The 20,519-nt window shown below is 34.5% G+C and overlaps 1 protein-coding gene and 1 non-coding gene across 8 annotated transcripts in view; both read left to right on the top strand.

Moving 5' to 3' along the window:
• Positions 1–20,519, top strand: part of CUL3 (cullin 3) — a 127,119-nt gene that overhangs the window by 67,115 nt on the left and 39,485 nt on the right. For all 7 annotated transcript variants that reach the window (XM_077155276.1, XM_077155280.1, XM_077155278.1 and 4 more), the window contains one exon: positions 610–723. In XM_077155276.1, coding sequence (XP_077011391.1) covers positions 610–723 — 114 coding nt within the window. The remainder of the gene's footprint in view (positions 1–609; positions 724–20,519) is intronic.
• On the top strand, positions 19,553–19,655 carry LOC143678530 (U6 spliceosomal RNA). Its single transcript, XR_013173324.1, has one exon. It is a non-coding gene; the product is annotated as a U6 spliceosomal RNA (small nuclear RNA).

The following is a 20,519-nucleotide window of genomic DNA, read 5'->3' as shown; positions in this document are numbered from 1 at the left end:
GTGGTTGGAGCATACTAAGCACTACTTTGGTCTTTTGAATATTTACTAAGGGTCAGGCATTATCACTAGTGTTAATTCAATTATTACAACATTCCTCTAAGATGGACTACGTCTGATATGATGAAACTGAGACATGGAGACTAGTATTACTTGTCCAACATCACACAGCTAATCAGCGAGCTGGGATGGGAGTTGGGGTAGTTCAATTGTAAACTCAGTATACTCAGCCATTATTCAGTGGTGAGAGAGAAGGAGGTGTAGTAGGAAATTCGGTGGTAGCAGTAGCCTGGGACCAGTTCTGTAGGGTCAGTTGTTAATTATGAGGACTTTGGATTTTATTCTGATGTTTAAACTTTGGACAGTCAAGAGACAGATGTTCTGTAGGTTGCTTTATGATTCTGGAAGTCAAGAGAGAGGTCTGGACTATACATATACATTTGGTTGTCATCTGTGTATTGATTATAACTTAAAATATTTCTTCTGACCTATAACATATTTCTTTGATTTAAAATTGAGAATTGTGTTTCGTAATTTTATTTAAAAGAAATATGAATGTATGTATGAATGTGTATGTATAAACAAAATTTAATGAACCTCTTCTGTTAATAGGTGCGAGAAGATGTGCTAAATTCATTGAATAACAACTTTCTTCAAACACTAAATCAAGCATGGAATGATCATCAAACAGCTATGGTGATGATTAGAGACATACTAATGTATATGGTAAGTCAAACTTTCTTGTGTTTTTCTTTCCCTTTAAGAAGTTAAGTTTCAAACACAATGTCTTCTTTCTCTCAGATTTACTTGGAATGGTACATGTCAGCTGTTTAAAGTACTTTTTAATAAATAGTCTTTCTTTGCAAAGGCCAAGCTCAGCCCTTAACTTGTTCTATAGTTACTGAAGGATTAGAATGGAAAATGAAAGGGAAAGATTAAAATTTTCGTTTTTGTGTTTGGCACTGGTGCTTCAAAATGGAAAATATTGAAAAGCCATCTCATCTTGAATAAAGGTGGTTTAATGACAGCAGGAGGGACAGAAATGGAATATTCTCTTACAGGTTTTTAAAAACTTATGTTTTCTGCTGTCATCTTTCAGTGACAAGAGGATGTCATATTAATACAAATATTTTTGCAGTAATTATACTCTTATACCTACCATCCATCTCTTTTAATAGTAAATCTCTACTAATAAGAGATTCTTGTAGAGAATTATTATAACCAATCTTGTGTAAAGATATTAGTTTATTCAGAAATATGTTCCATTTCTCATCTGCTATTTTTTTTTTTTGAATTGTTAGTGTTTTTATCACTTCAGAAAAATCTTATTTAGCAGGACAATTTGTAAAACATTGACTTGGGCTAAGCTGTTCAATTGCTTTCAGTGGGGTTAAGCTATCTTTTGAAAAATTATGTAACCTTAGTATGATTATAGGTGAAGCCAGATTGATCAAGCTGAACTACTGTGTCAGTGCAAAATTAACTAGTCCAGTGACTTATCTCAGTAATTCAGGGTTTGTGTTTAGGAATTGGACATTATGACTTTGTCCCAAGGTTTTGCTCTCTTTATTTCTGATTTTTATTTTCAGTTGCTTTAGTTTTGGTTTTTGGCTATAATGAAAGCTTGCTCTGATTTCTTTTGCTTGATAGAATGAAGCAGTATTTAGAAATAATTGCCAATAAGAGCAAACAGAGCTATAAAGATTGTGTCTTGCTGGATAAATTCAATCAGACTTCTTAACCCTGATTTTGTAAAGATTTAATGCCAAGGGAGTCAAGAAGAGGTCACCTCATTCTTCAGGGATTTGAAGAATCCTTGATTCCTGGGTGGTTTCTTACATGACCGCAGTCAAGAAGTTTGTTAGTCCATACCTTAGCTTTCTCATATATAATTTGAAAATAATATTCTACCTATTAGGTGAGGTAGCTCTGTGACTTAGGTGAGCCATTCATTTAAAGCATACACAGGCCTGGCTTGTGGTAATGTGCTCATTAAAAATGAATATTTCTTGTCCTTCATCCTTACAGCAGACCCATCTGGTAGTACCACAACCCTTGACATAGCCACACCTTTCCTGACTTCTGATGGAGGAAACGTCATACAGGGCAGATCAGTGTTACTATCTTTCCATGGTCAGAAACCTTTATTAGACCCTCCATACTGCCCAGCAGTGTTGCTTTTTCACTAGTCATCTTGCTCCACCAGTTTGAAGCAGATTTCTGTTCATACCCACAGCTCTCCCTCTTAGTAAATGACCTTTTTCTTCTACTTCTCAGAGAAAAGAGAAGGCATCAGATGGGAGCTTTTATATTCTTTTCTTGCTACTGAATCTACAATTTTACATGTATCTCCCCCACCTTTCCCCCCTGTATTAATGGAGGACAGTGTCTCCTTTCTTGTCAAAGGCGAGTTCTCTGTCTATAGTGTGAATCTTTCCCTTTCTACCCTTTTCAGGAAATCTTAAGTATTCTGATGTATTTTCAGGTTCTGCCTTCTTATTGGCTCTTACTCATCAGCATTAGACATTTTTAGGCCATTCATGTCTTAAAAATAAAGTTCCATTAAATTTTCTGGTGTTCTCTTGGCACTGCTTCCTAGAGTCTCTCTTATTCATTGTTAAATGTGTCGTAAGAATTGTTGACACTTTCTAATTCCGTTTTCTCTTCTTCCATTCACTTTGATTATGTTCCATTTAAGCTTTTACCCCAGCTATTCTGGTCATGTGTTTTTTTTTGAGAATGGATTATCACCATGTTTTATAATAAACTACCTGAATATGTACGAGGCAGAGTTGGTTAAGTAAATTATGGTACATATATACAATAGGATACTATGAAGCCCTTAAAAATAGCGGCATGTCCCAGTCTTGGGATTTGTTCCTATGAAACTTAATCCCACAAAGGATAGGTCAAGCCTACTTAAAATTAGGCCTAAGAGTCACCCCTAAGAGAACCTCTTTTGTTGCTCAGATGTGGCCTCTCTCTCCAGCCAACACAACAAGCAAACTCACCACCCTTCCCCTGTCTACATGGGATATGACTCCCAGGGGTGTGGACCTTCCTGGTAACCTGGAACAGAAATCCTAGAATGAGTTGAGACTCAGTATCAAGGGATTGAGAAAACCCCTAGAATGAGCTGAGACTCAGCATCAAGGGATTGAGAAAACCTTCTTAACTGGAAGGGGGAAGAGTGAAATGAGACAAAATAAAGTGTCAATGGCTGAGAGATTCCAAACAGAGTCGAGAGGTTATCCTGGAGGTTATTCCTACACATTAAGTATATATCACCTTGTTAGTCAAGATGTAATGGAGAGGCTGGAGGAAATTGCCTGAAAATTAGAGCTGTGTTCCAGTAGCCATGTTTCTTGAAGATGATTGTACAATGATATAGCTTTCACAATGTGACTGTGTGATTGTGAAAACCTGTGTCTGATGCTCCTTTTATCTACCTTGTCAACAGATAAGTAGAACATATGGAATAAAAAATAAATAATAGGGGGAACAAATGTTAAAATAAATTTAGTTTGAAATGTTAGTGATCAATGAAAGGGAGGGGTAAGGGGTATGGTATGTATAAATTTTTTTCTGTTTTCATTTTATTTCTTTTTCTGAATAGATGCAAATGTTCAAAGAAATGATCATGTTGATGAATATGCAACTGTGATATGATTTTGTGAATTACTGATTATGTAGAACAGAATGATCAGAAGTTAAGAATGTTTGCATTTGTTTGGTGTTTTTTTGTATTTTAAGAAAATTAAAAAATTAAAAAAAATAGCATCATGTGTATGGGTTGGCATGGAAAGATGGTCATATTATAGTAATTGCAGGAAAAATCAGCTTGCAATATAATATATGCATTGTCTGGAAGGACAAACAAAAACATCTATAGTGTTTATCTCTGAGCAGTGACTCTATAGATGTCTTTTCTGCTTACCTGTATTTTCTAGATATTCTATTTCGGTAATAAAAAAGGCCTACAAAAATAAGTTTTTCATATGTAAGATTAGAAGATAATGTCCTGACAGAAAAAAAATGTTTAAATACAGTAATGTGATATTTCATTGGCCAAGAATTATATACATAGCTTACTTCAAACATGAATTTGCAGCGCATTTCAAATGTTATCCTGTAGAATTTATATTGAAAAAATTGAAAGTATGATCACTTTAGCGATTTTTTTTATTCCTTAAAATTGAAGTTCAAAGTGTTTACCTTTTCCTTTTCTGTATCCAGATCTTTGAGCATACATTTTTTTTCCAGACCCAGTGTGAAGTTCTCTCCTCGGGTGCCAACTTTTGGAATTGGTTCTGATTGATTTTGTTGCCTTCATTTTTTGAATTAGGATTAGAAAATATTTCTTTGCTTATTCTACTGAAAAGTTCCAATAAAGACAATTTGAAAAATGGGAGACTCAGTGGAATATATCAGCTCCAGATGTCTTTTATGGGTCATCATTCCTCTATTTTTTTCTCCAAAAGCATTGTATAATTCTAGATTTATACTTAATCCTTTATGTTCAAGGTTTTCATGTTGAGTGAAGTTTACAGTCTCTCAGATGTTACAGTAGTAATAATAGCGCATCTAATATTCTGACCACTTTTGCCCTTACTTGGATTACCATGACATCTGCATATCTCTAGAGGGATACGAAGACCACTGCAAATCTTCATCCTCATTAATTTTTCAGCAGCCATAACATGTTGTGTCCTGTTTCTGTGATAACACACTTCCTTGGTGTGCTTCCTACCTTTCTGGCTGTTCTTTCTCAACCACTCCTCCCCCTGCTCTCCCCTTAAATACAGGTATTCCTTGGGCTGAGTCCTCCATGTTCTTTTCATGATCTCTTCACCTCATTCACTCCCATAGCTTCATTTACTGCCACTGTGTAGAGGCATACCACATTTTATTGTGCTTTGTTCTAAATAGCGTGTTTTTTGTTTTTGTTTGTTTTTTTTTTAGAGATTGAAGGTTTGTGGCAACCTTGTGTTGAGCAGGTCTGTTGACACCATTTTTCCAGCAGCATCTGCTCACTTTGTGTCTCTGTGCCATATTTTGGTAATTCTTGCAATATTTCAAACTTTTTCATTATTACTGTATTTATTATAGTGATCTGTGATCAGTGATCTTTGACATTATTGTGTAGGTGATTCCCAAATTATGTCTCTAACCTCATTCTTTGAGATTCAGGCTCGTTTGTGCATTTGTGTAGTTGATGGCTCTTTTTCATTCTCTGAGGAGTACTTTAAATTTGGCATGTTCAAATGAGCTCATAATCAGCATCATTCCAGTTGTTTATACCGGAAACCTAGGGAATTATTCTAGTCCATTCCTTCTTCCTCTCTCTTTCCATCATCTGTTACCACCACACAGTTTCTCTGTGCTATCATGTCTACTACCCAACACCAAACCATCTTTATTTCTCTCCTGAAGTATTTAGCAGTCTCTAGTCTTGTAACTTGCACTTGTGTTCCTTTCTGTACTATTCTCTGTATTGCCCCAGCTATATTATTTTAAAACATAGATCTAATCATATTTCTGCTCTGCTGAAATCCTTACCCTTCCAACTTGGAATCTTCATGCATCTTTCCTTTGGAAATGTTTTCTTTCAAGCCATAGCTTAAGTTTCTGGTAAACTTTCCCTGACCCATGCTCAGTACCCACACTAGGTACTGTTGCTCTCACTGTACCCAGTACTGTTCCTTGGCAGCATTTATTACAACCATTATTAACAACTGTTTAGTACCTAGCCTCTCCACTAGACTTTGAGTTCTGCGAAGGGACCATGTTTGTGTTACCACTGGATCTTCAACACCTAGCACGCAGCCCCTTGCACATAATAGGTGCTCATGTATATCTTGAATGAATTAATACACAACACTTTTTATGTAACACCTGAAAGTACTTTTTTTTTTGTAGACCATGGCTTTTTAAACTGCTCATAAAAGAAGGATACTATTTTAGATTCAGAAAGAAACTGAAGTAATGATAATTACAGTTTCCACAAGATAAAATCCTTTTACTTTCTTTCATTCTCTTACTTTTGCCTTTCTGGACTTTTAATAATTAAAATAAAACTTATATGCATTAAAATGTACAGAACTAAAGTACAGTTTTTTTGTTTACAAATGTATGTACCTATGTAACCAGTATCTCAGTCAAGATAAAGAATATAAATAAAGGCTTTTTAACTATGTAAAAATAAAAACATTTTTTTCTGTTTTCATCCACATTATTTGCTTAGAAGACTTTTACCCTCATCTCAGACATCATACATAGGTCACACTACCTGCTGGATATGGCATCTACTCTTCGGTGTACTGACTATACCTGCATGGGGCCTATACAGTTTTCTTCTTCCTGTTGAATACTAGCTCTAATTGTTGGAATTGGTTGGAGTTTTAGATCTCAGGCTCAGAGAGGAAAGATGAAAATGCTTCGTTACTTGTCCACCTGCAGCTGTTCAACTAGCTGAGCTTTACTTTTAACAAGGAGCTTTCTGCCTAAAATGTCACTCATGAGCCTCAGCATATAGATACCATGAAATACACTTATTGAAAATGAAATGGAATCACATTACATGAAGGCAGCCAGTGATTAAAATTTGGTACACTTAACTTTTTAGTTTGGCAGGTTCATTGTTTCAAAAGGACAGGTGTATGTGGCTATGCATGGACCTTGTGACCTCTAATTTTTGCCATTCTGTCCTTTCCTGATTTTTCCGACTTAACATTACCTGCTTGGTCCCTGTAGGTATTAGCTTGTAATCCCTGCTTTACTTAAATTTATTATTTTAAATCCATTCTTAAAAGAAATGTGTGTTTGTTAAGCTTGTAAGATTAGTTTGGAGCTGTATCATAAGTTTTATTTTCATTTTGACTTTTTCAAACATTAACAATTGGGAAAAGGTTCAATATGTTATGGGGAAAATTGGTTATAACATAGGTTACACAGTAGCCTTAATTATTTATATAATCTATGAGTATAACTGTTTTACTTTTCCCTCAGATTTGTATAAAATATCAAGGGAAAATTTAATTTCTGCATAATATTCCAGTCTACTTTTTACCAATTAGAGCTAATGTCAAATAGAAAAAGCATTTCCTATCTTGATAGATGGGGTGAATAGGGAAATTTCCTGCATGAAACTTTGTTGAACAATTTCAAAGACGTTTTCAGGTTTTCACTTGAAATTGTCTACATTTCCAGTCGCTTTCACAAATGAGATTTGTGCTACAGTAGTATTGTAGGTCATCATTAAATAAGATTAGAGGAGAAAATTCAAAAGTACAGGTAGAGAGTTAACCTAGGAAGAGAGGATCACTGCCTCTTTGAGCTGTTTGAAAAGTTGTTAAGGATGTGAAGAGGTGAGGTGGAATGCAGCAACATTTGTGAAGAGAGAAACTGAGGAACTCTGTTCGGATGCCATGAGTCTGTTTAATAAATGAGAAGGTAGAACTATCAGCTTAGGGTGACAGAAGCATGTGAGGTATTGGGAACTTGAGGAGTGTGGCAGGGTGACCTACTATAAGGGCTACCCCCTCCCCGCAATTATGTCCAGGTCCTAATCCCTGGAACCCTTGGATATACCTTATATGTTAAAAGGGACTTTGTAGATGTGATTAAGTATCTGATACGAGGAGATTGTCCTGGATTTTCTGAACGGTCCTGATGTAATCACAGATGTAATCCTGAATGTGATTACATCAGGATCTTACATCAGGATCTTATAAAAGGGTCACAGGAGAAATGAGAATTGAGGAGAAGGGTATGTGATGATGGAAATAGAGACTGCGATGATATACTTTGAAGGTGGAGGGAGGTCTACAAGACAAGAAATGCATATGGCTACTATAAGCTTAACAGGCAAGGAAGCAGCAGATTGTCCTTTCAGAGCATCCAGAAGAACCAGCCCATATGACACCTTGACTTTAGCTTAGTGAAACTGGTTTCAGTTTTTTGACCTTTTAGAACTATAAGAACGGATTTCTGTTGTTTTAAGCCACTTAGTTTGTGGTAATTTGCTAAAGAAGTAATAGGAAACTAGTAGAGAAGAAATATGGTCAAAAGTTTGTAATACCTACTGTACAGGTATCAACTAAGTATGAATAAAAAAGAATTACCTGTAGTTGTCAGGGCTTAATTTTGCTGAGTTGGCACTGATTTTGTATAGTGAAGCCAGTCAACAGAGTTTGTAACTTTTTCCAGGGATACTTAACTGTTTAGGGAAAGAATGTTCAAAATAAGGAAGATTCACTAAGATTTGCCATATTGGATATGGGGTAGAATTCTAGGCTGTTAGCATTGTGGAATAGTTGATTGTGGTAGGTCTGTGCAGTTTGAGGAGGCATGTGAATCAGTTATAATGTCCCTGAAAATAGAAATGTTGGGTAGTAGGGCTAAGTAGGCCTGGAGATCTTGTGAGAGTGAAGATTTGGTTCATTTAAATGTAACAAAGTAGGGGAGATGGAAAGTAAGTGGATCATTTTCAGTATCAGAGCTATTTGATGTCTTATAATAATGAGATTTAAGGTTTGCTTATGTTGATATGTGACTGAGGGAATCCTGATAAAAGGGAAATTGAAAATTGAGGCATTTGTTATCTGTGAGGAGTGTGTTAGATGGGTTATTGGTATGAGTGTTGCATTCCCAAAGCCAATAGAGAACAAGGAATACAGTTGAGAGCAATACGGTTAATTGCTGAAATTACCGGAAAGAACTTGAGTGTCACTAGAGGCCAGAAGATAGGAGGAGGAATTTATGGATCTGTTTTCTCTTGTAGATTTTGATGCTTTCAGGTCCAAAAACATTTCTTCCTCACGATTTTTTAGATTACACATTGAAGAAAGTTTGAAAATAGATTCATTGTGGAAAAACAGATTGCTTAAGAATCTTCCTGGTATATTTTTACAGCTGTAACTGATAACATCTAATACCTTGGCATACTGTTAAGGCATATGGTTATGGTTAGGGCAAAAGTAAAGTAATAGGTTTTTTTTTAATATATGTAACATTTTTTATTGTTAAATATAACATTACAAAGAAAAGAAAGTAAAAACAATGATTTTCAAGGTACACTTCAGAAAGTACATACGGAACAGAACTCAAGAGTTTGTTATGGGTTACCATTCCACTATTTCAGATTTTTCCTTCTAGTTGCTTCAAAACGCTGGAGGCTAGAAGAAATAATTTTTTCTTTTTTTGTGAAAAATAACATAATATTTAAAAAGGCAATAAATTTCAAAGCACATTGAAAAAATTACTTGTAGAACAGATTTCAGAGTTTGGTATGGGTTACAATTCCACCATTTTAGGTTTTTACTTCTGACTGCTCTAAGATACTGGCGACTAAAAGAAATATCAGTATAATGATTCAGCAATCAAAACCTGACCTTCTCTGTATAACTCCACCATCACCTCTGATCTTTTTCCCACTCTTTTGGGGGTATTTGGGCTATTCCCATTCTAACTTCTTCATGTTGAAAGAGGCTGTCAATAATATGGTATAGGGGGATGGAACTAGTTGATGTTCTGGAGAGACTGGCCCCGCTGCGTTTCAGGACTTATCTTGTTCAGGGACCCATCTGGAGGTGGTAGGTTTTTGGAAAGTTACCCTAGTGTATGGAACCTTTGTAGAATCTTATCTAATGTCCTAGGTGTTCTTTAGGATTGGTTGGTTTAAAATAAAGCCAAGGTATCATCATAAGTACTTAGTAAACAGCTTTGTGCTTGATGAATTAGTTTCTTCCTTGCCTTCCATCTCAACTCCTGTTTCAAACAAATTAATAGAACCATAAAAACTTTGATCACTATGCCTTGTGAACTATTTATTTTTTGTGCAGTGATGATTTACAGTCTATCATATTGAATTTAGGTAAGTCTTTTTTTCATGGTCCATACTGTCCAGCATGAGGTAGGCCCTCTGGTGGAGAGATAAAAGCACACATCTCTTGAAGTAGTAAAAAGAAAAGAAATTTGCACCTATATATATATATATATATATATATATATATAGGAAGGATAGAGTAGTGAAAAAAAAATGGGAGGATGAATTGACAGCCTGGATTTTAGTTCCTGCCTTGTTATTAATTTGCTTAAATCATTTAACTTATCTTGGTAAGATTCTTTTTTTTTTTCAATCTGTAAAATAGGCTTATTGGATAAGTCTTGTGGTTTTTATCTCTTTGGGGGCTAGAAACTCCTTGCAGAATGGTCAAAATTCAGGAATTTTCTCGCAAAAGTTGGCATGTGTGCATGCACATACCATACAACACCCATTTTTATATATGTTTAAAGGGATTTATGGGTGTTCTGAAGGCCTAGCTTGAATCTTGGTTAGGTAATTTTAATCCTTTCCAGTTCTGAAGTTTTGTACCATTTGAAAACTGAGGGTGATATGGTACCTATGAATGGAAACAGGTACGTGCATCAACATTAAGTTGATGTCAGTTCCTGTAAGAACCCTCCAAATGGGTTGATCAGAGCCTTCCAATAGGCTACAAGTCTACCTACTACCACCAATAAAAAAGTAGATAACAGTAACAGTCCCTCGTCTGTGCCAGGCACTGTTTTGAACACTTCTAGTATATTAATTCATTTAATCCTCACAAATACCTTTGTCGTTTTTAAACAGTAGTTGAAGAAAACATTAAAATTTAATTTTTTGTTGTTTCTTTGAAGAAGTCAAACCATATTTCTGAGTACATAATAGTAGCTGTCATTTATTACATGACTATATTACCGTGCTAACGATTTGAATACCTGGCTTTTGAGGTGGGTTTTATAATCTCCATTTTGTGTATGAAGAAACTGAGGTTAGAGAGGCTAAAAACTGAGGTTAAAAAGCCAATCAGCTCAGAGCACCCAGTTTACTAAATACTGGTGTAAAGAATCAAGCCAGTCTTTTTTGTCTAAAGTATATGGTCTTCACTGCTTCTCTGTATCGCTATAGTGCAGAAGAATTGTATTGACTGCATAACAGAATTTATGATAATTTATCCTTTGAGCTAATATTTTATTTTACTATAAGGATAAATTCATGCATTCAACAAATATTTACTGTATATTAGGTATCAACCGCTGTTCTAAGTAACTGTGGTTCTTTTTTCCAGGTTCTTCAGTAGGGTGTAATTTTGTAATATGGAAACCCATTTGAGCAGATAATCCTAGCTTCCCAAACTTTATTTGAAAACAGTGATTTTATGTATAATCCAAGTATAAGATGTCAAAGCATATTAAAAGTCTTTGGTATACTTTGTTTCTTTTTTCAGTTTTGATTTAGAATGTGAGGTATTAAAATTCTAATTGAAGATTTATGATGCTTAATTGCTGTCAGAAGTTATTTAAAAATCATCATTTTTGGAAAACTTGAAACTAACCCAAAATCTTAGATTCCATTATAATTATTCTAACCACTAGCTCTAAGCCAATTTGAAAGTCCTCCAATTTGGGGGGGGGGGGACTTTTGTTGATATATAACATAAAAGGAAAGTGCACAAGTCTTTTGCCAACTCTTTTAAAAACAATTTTTAGGAGTTCTTTACTTCCATTTGGTAATTTTCCTTTTCCTTCTCTTAATGGTGCTTTTGATGAAAAGTTTTCAATTTCTCTGAATTTCAGTTTTTCTTTCTGTGTTGGATGAAGATAAATATATTTGGTTGAGTTTATTAATCATGTCCAGATCTACTGTAACTAGTAAATTTTTTGTCTGCTTGTGCTTTTATCAAATGTTAAATGTTACATCTTCAGATTTGATTGTGACTGTGTCTTTCTTCTTTTAGTTTATGTATTTTGAGGTTTTGTTATAAAGTAAATTCAAATTTAGCATAATTTTATCTTCTTGTTGAATTTAAAAAATATTCCCCTCTCTTTTTAAATATCTCTCTTTGCTTCTAGGAATACTAATTGCCCAAAGTCTACCTTGTCTGGTATTACTATATCAGCTTCTTTGAGTTAATGTACCCATCTTTGTTTTTAAATTGAAGCATTTATTTCATTTACGTTTAATGAAATGATTGACGTATTTTGGTTTAAATTTACCACCATGGTATTTTTTTTTACTTGTCTCTTTATTTGTTTTCCACCTTTCTTACCTTCTTTTGGATTAATAAAGTGTATTTTATTATCCCGTCTGCACGTATCCATTGGTTTGTTTATATATTCTTTTATTACTATCTATGGTTACCCTAGAGATTGCAGCATCCTTTACTTCTTATAATCTATCTTAATATTAGTGCTTTTACTACTTCCTGGATAGTGTAAGAGCTTTAGAACACTTTGACTTTTTGTTTCTTTCCTCTTGGTTTTTAGACATTTGCTCCTGTGTTTTTTGGGGCATGCCTGGTAATTTTGGATTGATTGCTGATACTATATATGAAAAATTATGGAGACTCTAGATGATATTATCTTTCTTCAGGCAGGAGGCAGAGTATGGCCAGATCACTAAATCTAGTAGAGACTGTCTTTTAAAAGGCTCTATTAGGACTGATGTGTTTTCAGTTTTAGTCTTTATTTCCAGGGCATAGCTTTGCTCACAAAGCATAGCCCTTTTGGGTTCTCACCTGAAAACTTAGAGTGCTTACCATTACCAGTTTGCTCTCCATTTTACTATGTCTTGAATTCCAACTTTGTCTCTTAAGTACTGGTAGACTGCCAAAAATTTCTGTTCAGCTCTTTAAAAGAGCTTCCTGGTGTTCCTTTCTATTTGTTTTATCACACCTTGTGCTTAGGTTATCTGTCAGTAAACATCCCTATGGAACTTTTTTGCAAAAGTTCTGATTCTTTTCTTTGCAGCTCTCTCCTCTTAAGAACCTTGGCCTCCTAAGCCCTAGCTGTGACTCCCTGCTTGCACTCTTATTTTCAAAATAACCCAAGGGAACACGTGGAGGCAATGGTAGGACTCCCCTCAGCATATGTGCCTTTTCTTTATAATCTTGATCCCCCAAGTCCAGGTTGCCTTTGTAGAGCTTTTTTAAGTCTATGCTTTTCTTTAATCCAGCTTTTATAGTTGTTCTTGGGAAGGAAATTATAAAAGCTGTTCTTTTTAGTACTAGAAGCAGAAAGAGGTGGATAGCATTTTGAGTTATGTTATTTCATCTTTCATTCTGTAGATGAGGAAACTGAAACACAAATGTTTAGGTTGCACCAAATAAATGGCAAAGACAGGATTCAAACAGAACCTGTCTTGGCTCTGTAATTGGTGCTCTTAACCATTGATTATCACTTCTCTTTTAAAAGATAGTCTTATCATTTCATTGCTGTAAGATTTTGAAATGATTACTCTTGTGGTTCTAAAAAAGATTATTTTCTAGTGGGATCCCCCTCCCCATTATTAAAATTTGGAGTAGGGAAAATTCTCGGTATTCAGCTTCTGTACATATTATACAGTATTTTCTGATTTGGAACCATGTACACAACTGTCGAGAAACATAGCTAGGGTTTTGGTTTAGTTAGTAGTCAGTTCTTAGAATAAATGGATATAGTTTTTAAATAGAAATTTTACAATTATGTTGTTAGTTTGGGACCAGTTTTTTAAAGTAGTGGAAACTGTGACTCCTAGCTTAAGTTGTAGAGCTAGTTCTTTGGCCCAAGTTTTTTGACACTATATCCTGTTCTTTTCCACTCATTTTACCAATACTGTTGTTGAATTCATGAATATAATCAGTCTGTACAGTTTACTAGTTCATCTCTTACTGTGTCCTTTCAACAACTGTAGTCACATGCTATCATTGTAGGAAAATATTAAGGCAGTTCTTTATACTGTGACCTGATATTTTTCTGCTCCTATGAATTTGAAATAGATTATTTTATTTAGTGTTTTCATTGTGTGATGCCTTCTTAACTTGTATTTCTTTCATCATTTAAAAGTGAACCCTTGGGTGCATGGGTGGTTCAGTGGTAGAATGCTCACCTTCCATGTGGGAGACCCTGGTTCAATTCCCTGGCCATACACCTAAAAAAAAAAAAAAAGTGAACCCTTGTTGCAAACACTGACATTTATTACTTGTTTTGATAGAAGCTTGCCTGGTGATTAAGCTTGGAAAAGCAGGTTCAAACATGTTTTAACAGGCAGTAGCTTACTTCCTAGACATTGCTCTTTTTTTTTTTTTTAAATGAGTTTAACTTTGGGGGAATCCATCTCTAGTAGTATTTTATATATACTTATTTATATAAATATATATTAAATACTTATATTTGTACAGAATTTTAACCCTGTTTAGGGTTAAAATTTTCCTCTTTTTCGTATCCTTTCTTTAAAAAAATAAATGACAAAAAAGTTATACCATCCTCTTGCTATGAGAACAAGAGAATGAAAGTAATTATTTAGAGTTTGATTAACCATCTTGATAAACTAAATTTCACAGCTCTTCACTATAATTTTAAGAGAAGTCTTTACCAAAATAAATAGCTGCCATTGGTCATAAATGGGACCAAGGCAAGAAAGTGTGGATGAGTGAGTACTAAGGAATTAGTACTTAGTACTCATTAGTAATTCATAGCCACCGTTCGTTCATTAATGGTAAGTACAGAAATACTGAACTTTGAAGCAGAAATCTTATGAAGCGCTCCTTTGAACTTTGTAATTGAAACAAAGAACTGTTGAGTCTTATTTATATTTTTAGAATAGAATTTTCAGAGTTGAATGTGCCCCAAGGATTAGTTTCAGAATTGGCTTTCCAAATACCTTTTTTTTATCCTGCAAGAAAATATTTATTACTCAGAATGTGAGAGATATTAATTATGCATGATGCTGAAAGTACATATAAGTTGTTTCTTTCCCTGAGTTACTGATTACTATTCCCAGGACCCTTTTTCTATGACTAGATTGAGTGTTGTTTAAAAATATTTGCTGAACCACTTCTTGGAGATAAATTATTTAAGCAGTAAGAATAAATTATTTTTTGAACTTCATTTTGAAATTTGTCCCTCTTTTGTTTTTGCTTTCATTTATTTTTTGTTTTATTTTGAGTTGTTACTAATACCATTTCCTGCATAACAAAGCTGTTTGGGTCGCTTGCTTACAAAGGCATTCTTCTGATTTTGCGCAAATTTGTTTTCATAAGATCTATATTTTTTTGCACATCACATCTTGGCAACTCTAAGGATACTTCTGTTTGCTGAGTTTGAGTTCTCACACAATTTACTATTTAGGTATTGGTGAGTTTTGCACCATCTTTTAAGAAGGAAAAGGCACTTCTTTGCCAAGATAAGAAGTATGGAAATATCTGCAGCTTTGTAATGCCAAACACCATGTAGCGGGTGTCTTTTGTCTGTTGGAAATTCAAAGAGCCCTGTGTCATGAAAGTAGGCATTCTTAGGACTTTTACCTGGATGTCAGCTGTTTGAGGCTCCTTATTCTTACAGAAGAAAGACTCCAGCTCTCTCTACCCAACTCCGAGGGATCTGCTTTTCCTTTTTGGCAGGGGTGGGGGAGTGGGGATTGGTTTTAAGATGCAGAAGCAGTCTTGACTTCCAAGCTCTTTGCAAAAAGGGGGACACGAGACAGGCTCCCGTCATTGTATCTCCCTCTCACCGCAGGGTCCACCTGCACTGTTAAAGTTTCTTGCCCACAGTAGGCTTGCCTGGCTTAGAAATGGCAACTCCTGAGAGAGAAGAATTAAAAGCGATTTAAAATGAGGTTTGTCCATGTGGTGATGAAACACACATCCCTTTATGTAAGTCTAATGTTTGATTAAGAGTTGAGGCTTTCAAACATGGTTTTCAGAACATTTTATATTTAAAGTGTCGGTATTTAGCATAAAGAAGGCAAATAGAAGCAGTCACCACTTTCCATCTTTGGTGAACTCTCTATAGTAGATAAGTGACTAATTTGGGGCCCATACAAACTGCATTTTTATCAAAGACTGAGATTAGGATCTAAGTTATATATATAAAACTTAGAGAGGTACTTACTATATATGTATCATAAATACCTTTCTTAGTTTTTTCTTTGTAATCTGGCCTGAAATTAATCTTGTCCGCATTTTGAGGTTATATATATTTTTTATCTACTTGAGATTAACCAGAGCTGGACTTCAAATAAGTCTTTTTCTTTAATGAAATATATATATGAAAACATACAAAAATAAAAGTTCCACAGTGATTTTAATGATCAGAGCAACATTAACATTGAGTTACATAAAATAGTTACTTAGTTTTTAGCAGAGCGAGATTCCTACTAGAATAGAATCTGTTATGAAAATGCTGTTCGTGAACTCATAGGCTGCATTCCTATCCCGTTATTGTAGCACCATTTGTTGAAATTTGGGTTGGGGGAATGTGCATGGACCCGAATCTCCTGCATAGCAGGCAAGAATTCTACCACTGAACTCCCTTGCACTCCCTGCATTCCTTTTGATAGTGCTTATAAGCAATAAACACATATTCATTTGCAGATAATTTAATATATATGTGCAGATCATAAGTTCACTGTAAGTATATGCATGGTCAGTGTTTATTTTACTTGATGGTAGTAAAGCATACATACCAGCATTTTAATATACATGACTAGTGTTACTAACTTTATATAGCCACACTCATGTTATCAGTTTTGTGCTTTCTCATTTGTTAGCTGTCCATGATTTATCATTCAGGGTTAACAGGTTTCATTAAGATCTTAGGTTATTTAATTATACTCATTGTATACATCTTAATAGTTTCAAGTTAAAAGACAAAGTTTTAATTCTTATATCACAACTTTGTTTCCACTTATCCTCCATGAACTTGGGCGTCCTTTGCCTTGCCTGTGCCCTCTTCCTACCATATGTTCCCATCCTGCTTGGTTTCTTTTACTGAACCGTCATTTCTCCCCATATACAGTATACCTCAGGGATTCATCAACTGCACCTGAACCCTCTCCAGTCTTTTGCCACAGGGCTTGAGAAAGCAGACAATGTAGGCCTTAAAATTATAGATCCACCTACTTCAGTAGTGATAGTGTCACTATGCTGAGGGGTTGGGAACTTAGAACTGCAGCCCAGAGGACACTGATGATAACAAATGGAAAAGGAAGACGTCATAGTGAAATGTATCCTGCTTCCAGTGTGTGCTTTTTTTCATCGTGCTTCATAGGGTATCTATAGGAATTTTTAGAGATGATCTTTACCAGTCCATCGTTTAACTGAAAGCCAGGGAGATAAATAAATGACTTACGCATGGTCACACAACCACTAATCATCGAGCCAGGGCTCATACAAAGAATTCCTAATTCCATATCTAGTATTCTTTCCACTACTGTAATTTTCACATTCAAAAGTTTACTGTAAATGGTAATAGCATTTTATAAAGCAGTTTGGCAAATTCCATACAAGTCAGTAATCCCATTTCTAGGTACCTACCCAAAAATCACAAAAGTTTATGTCTACCCAAGCATTGTACCCAAATGTTCATAGCGGCATTATTCATAATACCCCCAAACTGGAAAGACCTGGAAATAACCATCAACTGATAATTGGATAAACAAATGTTGTATAGCCATATACAATTGTTGTATATGCATGTATGAGATTGATTGCGAGTTTGCTTGAGGGATTTTTTTATTAGGGGTGGCAGTAAAGGATGGAAATGCTTTAAAACTGAATTTTAGCAACTGTTACACAACTAGAGAAATTCACTGAAAGTTACTGAACAGCACTCTTGAAATGGGTTAATTTTATGACGTATAAATAATACTGCAGTATAGTCTTTAAAAAAGAGACATTAAAAAATTGCACTATAACCCTGTAATTTACTCTGAACATTACACTGTATATGGCTTTTGCTCTATAATTCTTGTAGGGAGTGCCCTTTTGCTAAAAACAATAAAATCTGACCTAATTGTTTGACAGGTATCAGCCTAAATTAAGAACATTGGGTTTCCTAAAAAAGGGCTTAGTATCTCAGTAGACATATATTAGAGTTGCCAATATATGTATATTTCCCCTACAAAATTTACTTGATGTCCCATAGGCGTGTCAAACAGTAGAAACTTAACTTGCCAGAATTACCAGTTCCTGGCTGATGTGAAGTCAAAGTTCTCTTGTTGCTGTTAGATTACTTTCTTGTATAGCGTTCAAATTTTGCTCTTACCAACTGAGCTGTGTTAGAGAGCCAGTGGAATTTGTTCTCAAACCTGTTTGTGCCAGTTATATTTCTTGTTAACATAATTGAATATTGTCGAAATTGATAAAATGATAATGTACAAAGCAATAGAATTTTTTTTTCTATTTAGGCAAACTAAGTTGAATGCTGTAGAAAGACTTAAAGGCAAATCATTAAATATTGGTTTGAATTAGACTTGGGTTGTACAAAAAAATTGGAGTAGAAATTGTAAGACTCTAGGAAGATTTTACATTCATATTGCTTCATAAATGTCTCTAGTTCAGGCTTTACCCTACTGAAACTCTAGCTAGGAAGGTTAGACAATCTATTATATATGAGTGTCATGAATATATAAGAATGATAAGTTTGAAATTGAATCATGATTACAGGGATCATGTTCAAAGAAAAGATCTTGATACCTGAATGAACATTTATATGTTTAAGATATGCAGTTTCATGTTTAATAATTTTCTTCTTTTTAACATTTGTTTTCAATTAACCAAATAGTGCTTCTGATCACATTGGATAAGAGGGAGTATCTTCTTAAAAGCACTGCTTTTTTATACCACAGAAATTGATATTCAGAACTGTAACAATCAGATTTATAAAATAATTAATTTAAGCAGGAATAGGAGTAATTATTTTCACAATAAAAAGGATTCTTTTCCCTTTACTTTTTAAATGCAGTTTTATTGTGATATAGTAACAAAGTATGCAATCATTGGCTTTCTCTTTCAGCACAGTTATACATTCATCACCACAATCAATTTTAGAACATTTTCATTACTCCAAGGGAAAAAAAGAGAAAACCCAAACCATCCCTTTCCCTTATTCCTCCCATCATTGATTCCTAACATTGGTGTGGTACATTTTGTTACTGTAGATGAGAGAATACTAAGATCGTATAGTCAACTACAGTCCAAAATTTGCAGTAGGTTCTTTACCTCCATGTACTACTCTATTTTGAATTCCTTGTAATAGATTAGTACATGTGTTGTAGTTCATGGAAGAAATTTTTGTGTTTGTACTGTTAATCACAGTCATCATCCACCACAAGATTTATTAAGTTATACGTCCTCATGTTTTGTTTTTAATTTTTGAGTTTTAATAAATTTATTGAGTTGTACAACCATCACATAATCTGGTTTCAGAACATTTTCTTCACCCCCAGTCAAATCCCTGATACTAGTTTATGGTTCATCCTCATTTCTATGGTGTATGTATTTATGTGTGTAAGTGTGTATACATGCATGTATGTATGTATTTTTAAGTTATAGTCACAAAACGTACATCCCATCCTGAATGTACAATCAATAGTAGCTCTTGGTATAAACACATAGTTTTGCATTCACCACTATAGTCAATATGAGAACTTTTTCATTAAAAAACAAAAACAAAAACCTGATACCCTTTAAATCTCCCTATTATTGATGGGCATTTAGCTTTAGTATAGTGCCTTTGTTAAAATTAATGAAAAGTTCTTGCTTCAGCAGTGCATATACTAAAATTGAAATAATACAGAGAAGATTAACATGGTGTGCAAGAACGACACACAAATTTGTAAAGCGTTCCATATTAAAACTAATGAAAGAATATTACAGTGTCACTCTTAACTTATAGGCTTTAATTTACATTAATTATATATTTCCCGTATACCTCTTGTTACTCTTTTTAAAAAAATATTTTTATTGACAAAAGTGAACATACAAACATACGCTCTTAACATACAAACATTCCATACATGGTGTATAATGAATGCCTCTTAAATTTTTAGATTTGCATCAATTTTTATTGCTTGTTTTTGTTTTATGCTGAAAGATATGTCAGGATTGGGCTGGCAGTTGAAAAAGATTGAACCTCAGGGTCACAGTGAGAGTAAAAACAGGTTCATTACAAAAGAGTGGGAATCATCATCACAAGAAAGGTGAAAGCTGGAATCAGGAGGAAATGGAATTTAAGGCATTAAATGTGAAATTATGAAGTCCAAGAACTTCTTGAATAAGTCATCTATGAAATTTGACCTCATTAAAGTTGAAGTGAGGATCTGAAAAATTTGAGCTTGCACTAAGATTGTAGAATATAGAAATGTGAGCACTGATGATGCTAATAAAAAGACAACTTTCTTTTTGGCCATTAGGTGTGTATATTGTATAAGATGAATGAAGGAAGGTTAAGAAGAATGTCTGTAATGTGAGTGCTGCACAGTGGAGAATTGAGTTGAAATTGTGATCTGTACCATTCTAGTTGCATTGCTAATACGTTAGAGCTTCAGTTCATGTTTATCTTTCAGCTTTGTTTGATGGGTTGCGTTGTAATGAATTAGATTTATATAAGTGGCATTGTTTCTTTGAAAAGTCCTAAGATTGTTGTTTGCAACAGTTCTGATTGTATTTGGATTACAGGTGCTTAAAGAATCTGGAGAAAACTATGTCCTTCTTTCCAAA

The sequence above is a fragment of the Tamandua tetradactyla genome, chromosome 3 (genome assembly GCF_023851605.1).
Source record: "Tamandua tetradactyla isolate mTamTet1 chromosome 3, mTamTet1.pri, whole genome shotgun sequence".
NCBI lineage: Eukaryota > Metazoa > Chordata > Mammalia > Pilosa > Myrmecophagidae > Tamandua > Tamandua tetradactyla.
Note: the sequence above shows the minus strand (reverse complement) of the source record. Positions and strands in the feature narration are given on the sequence as shown.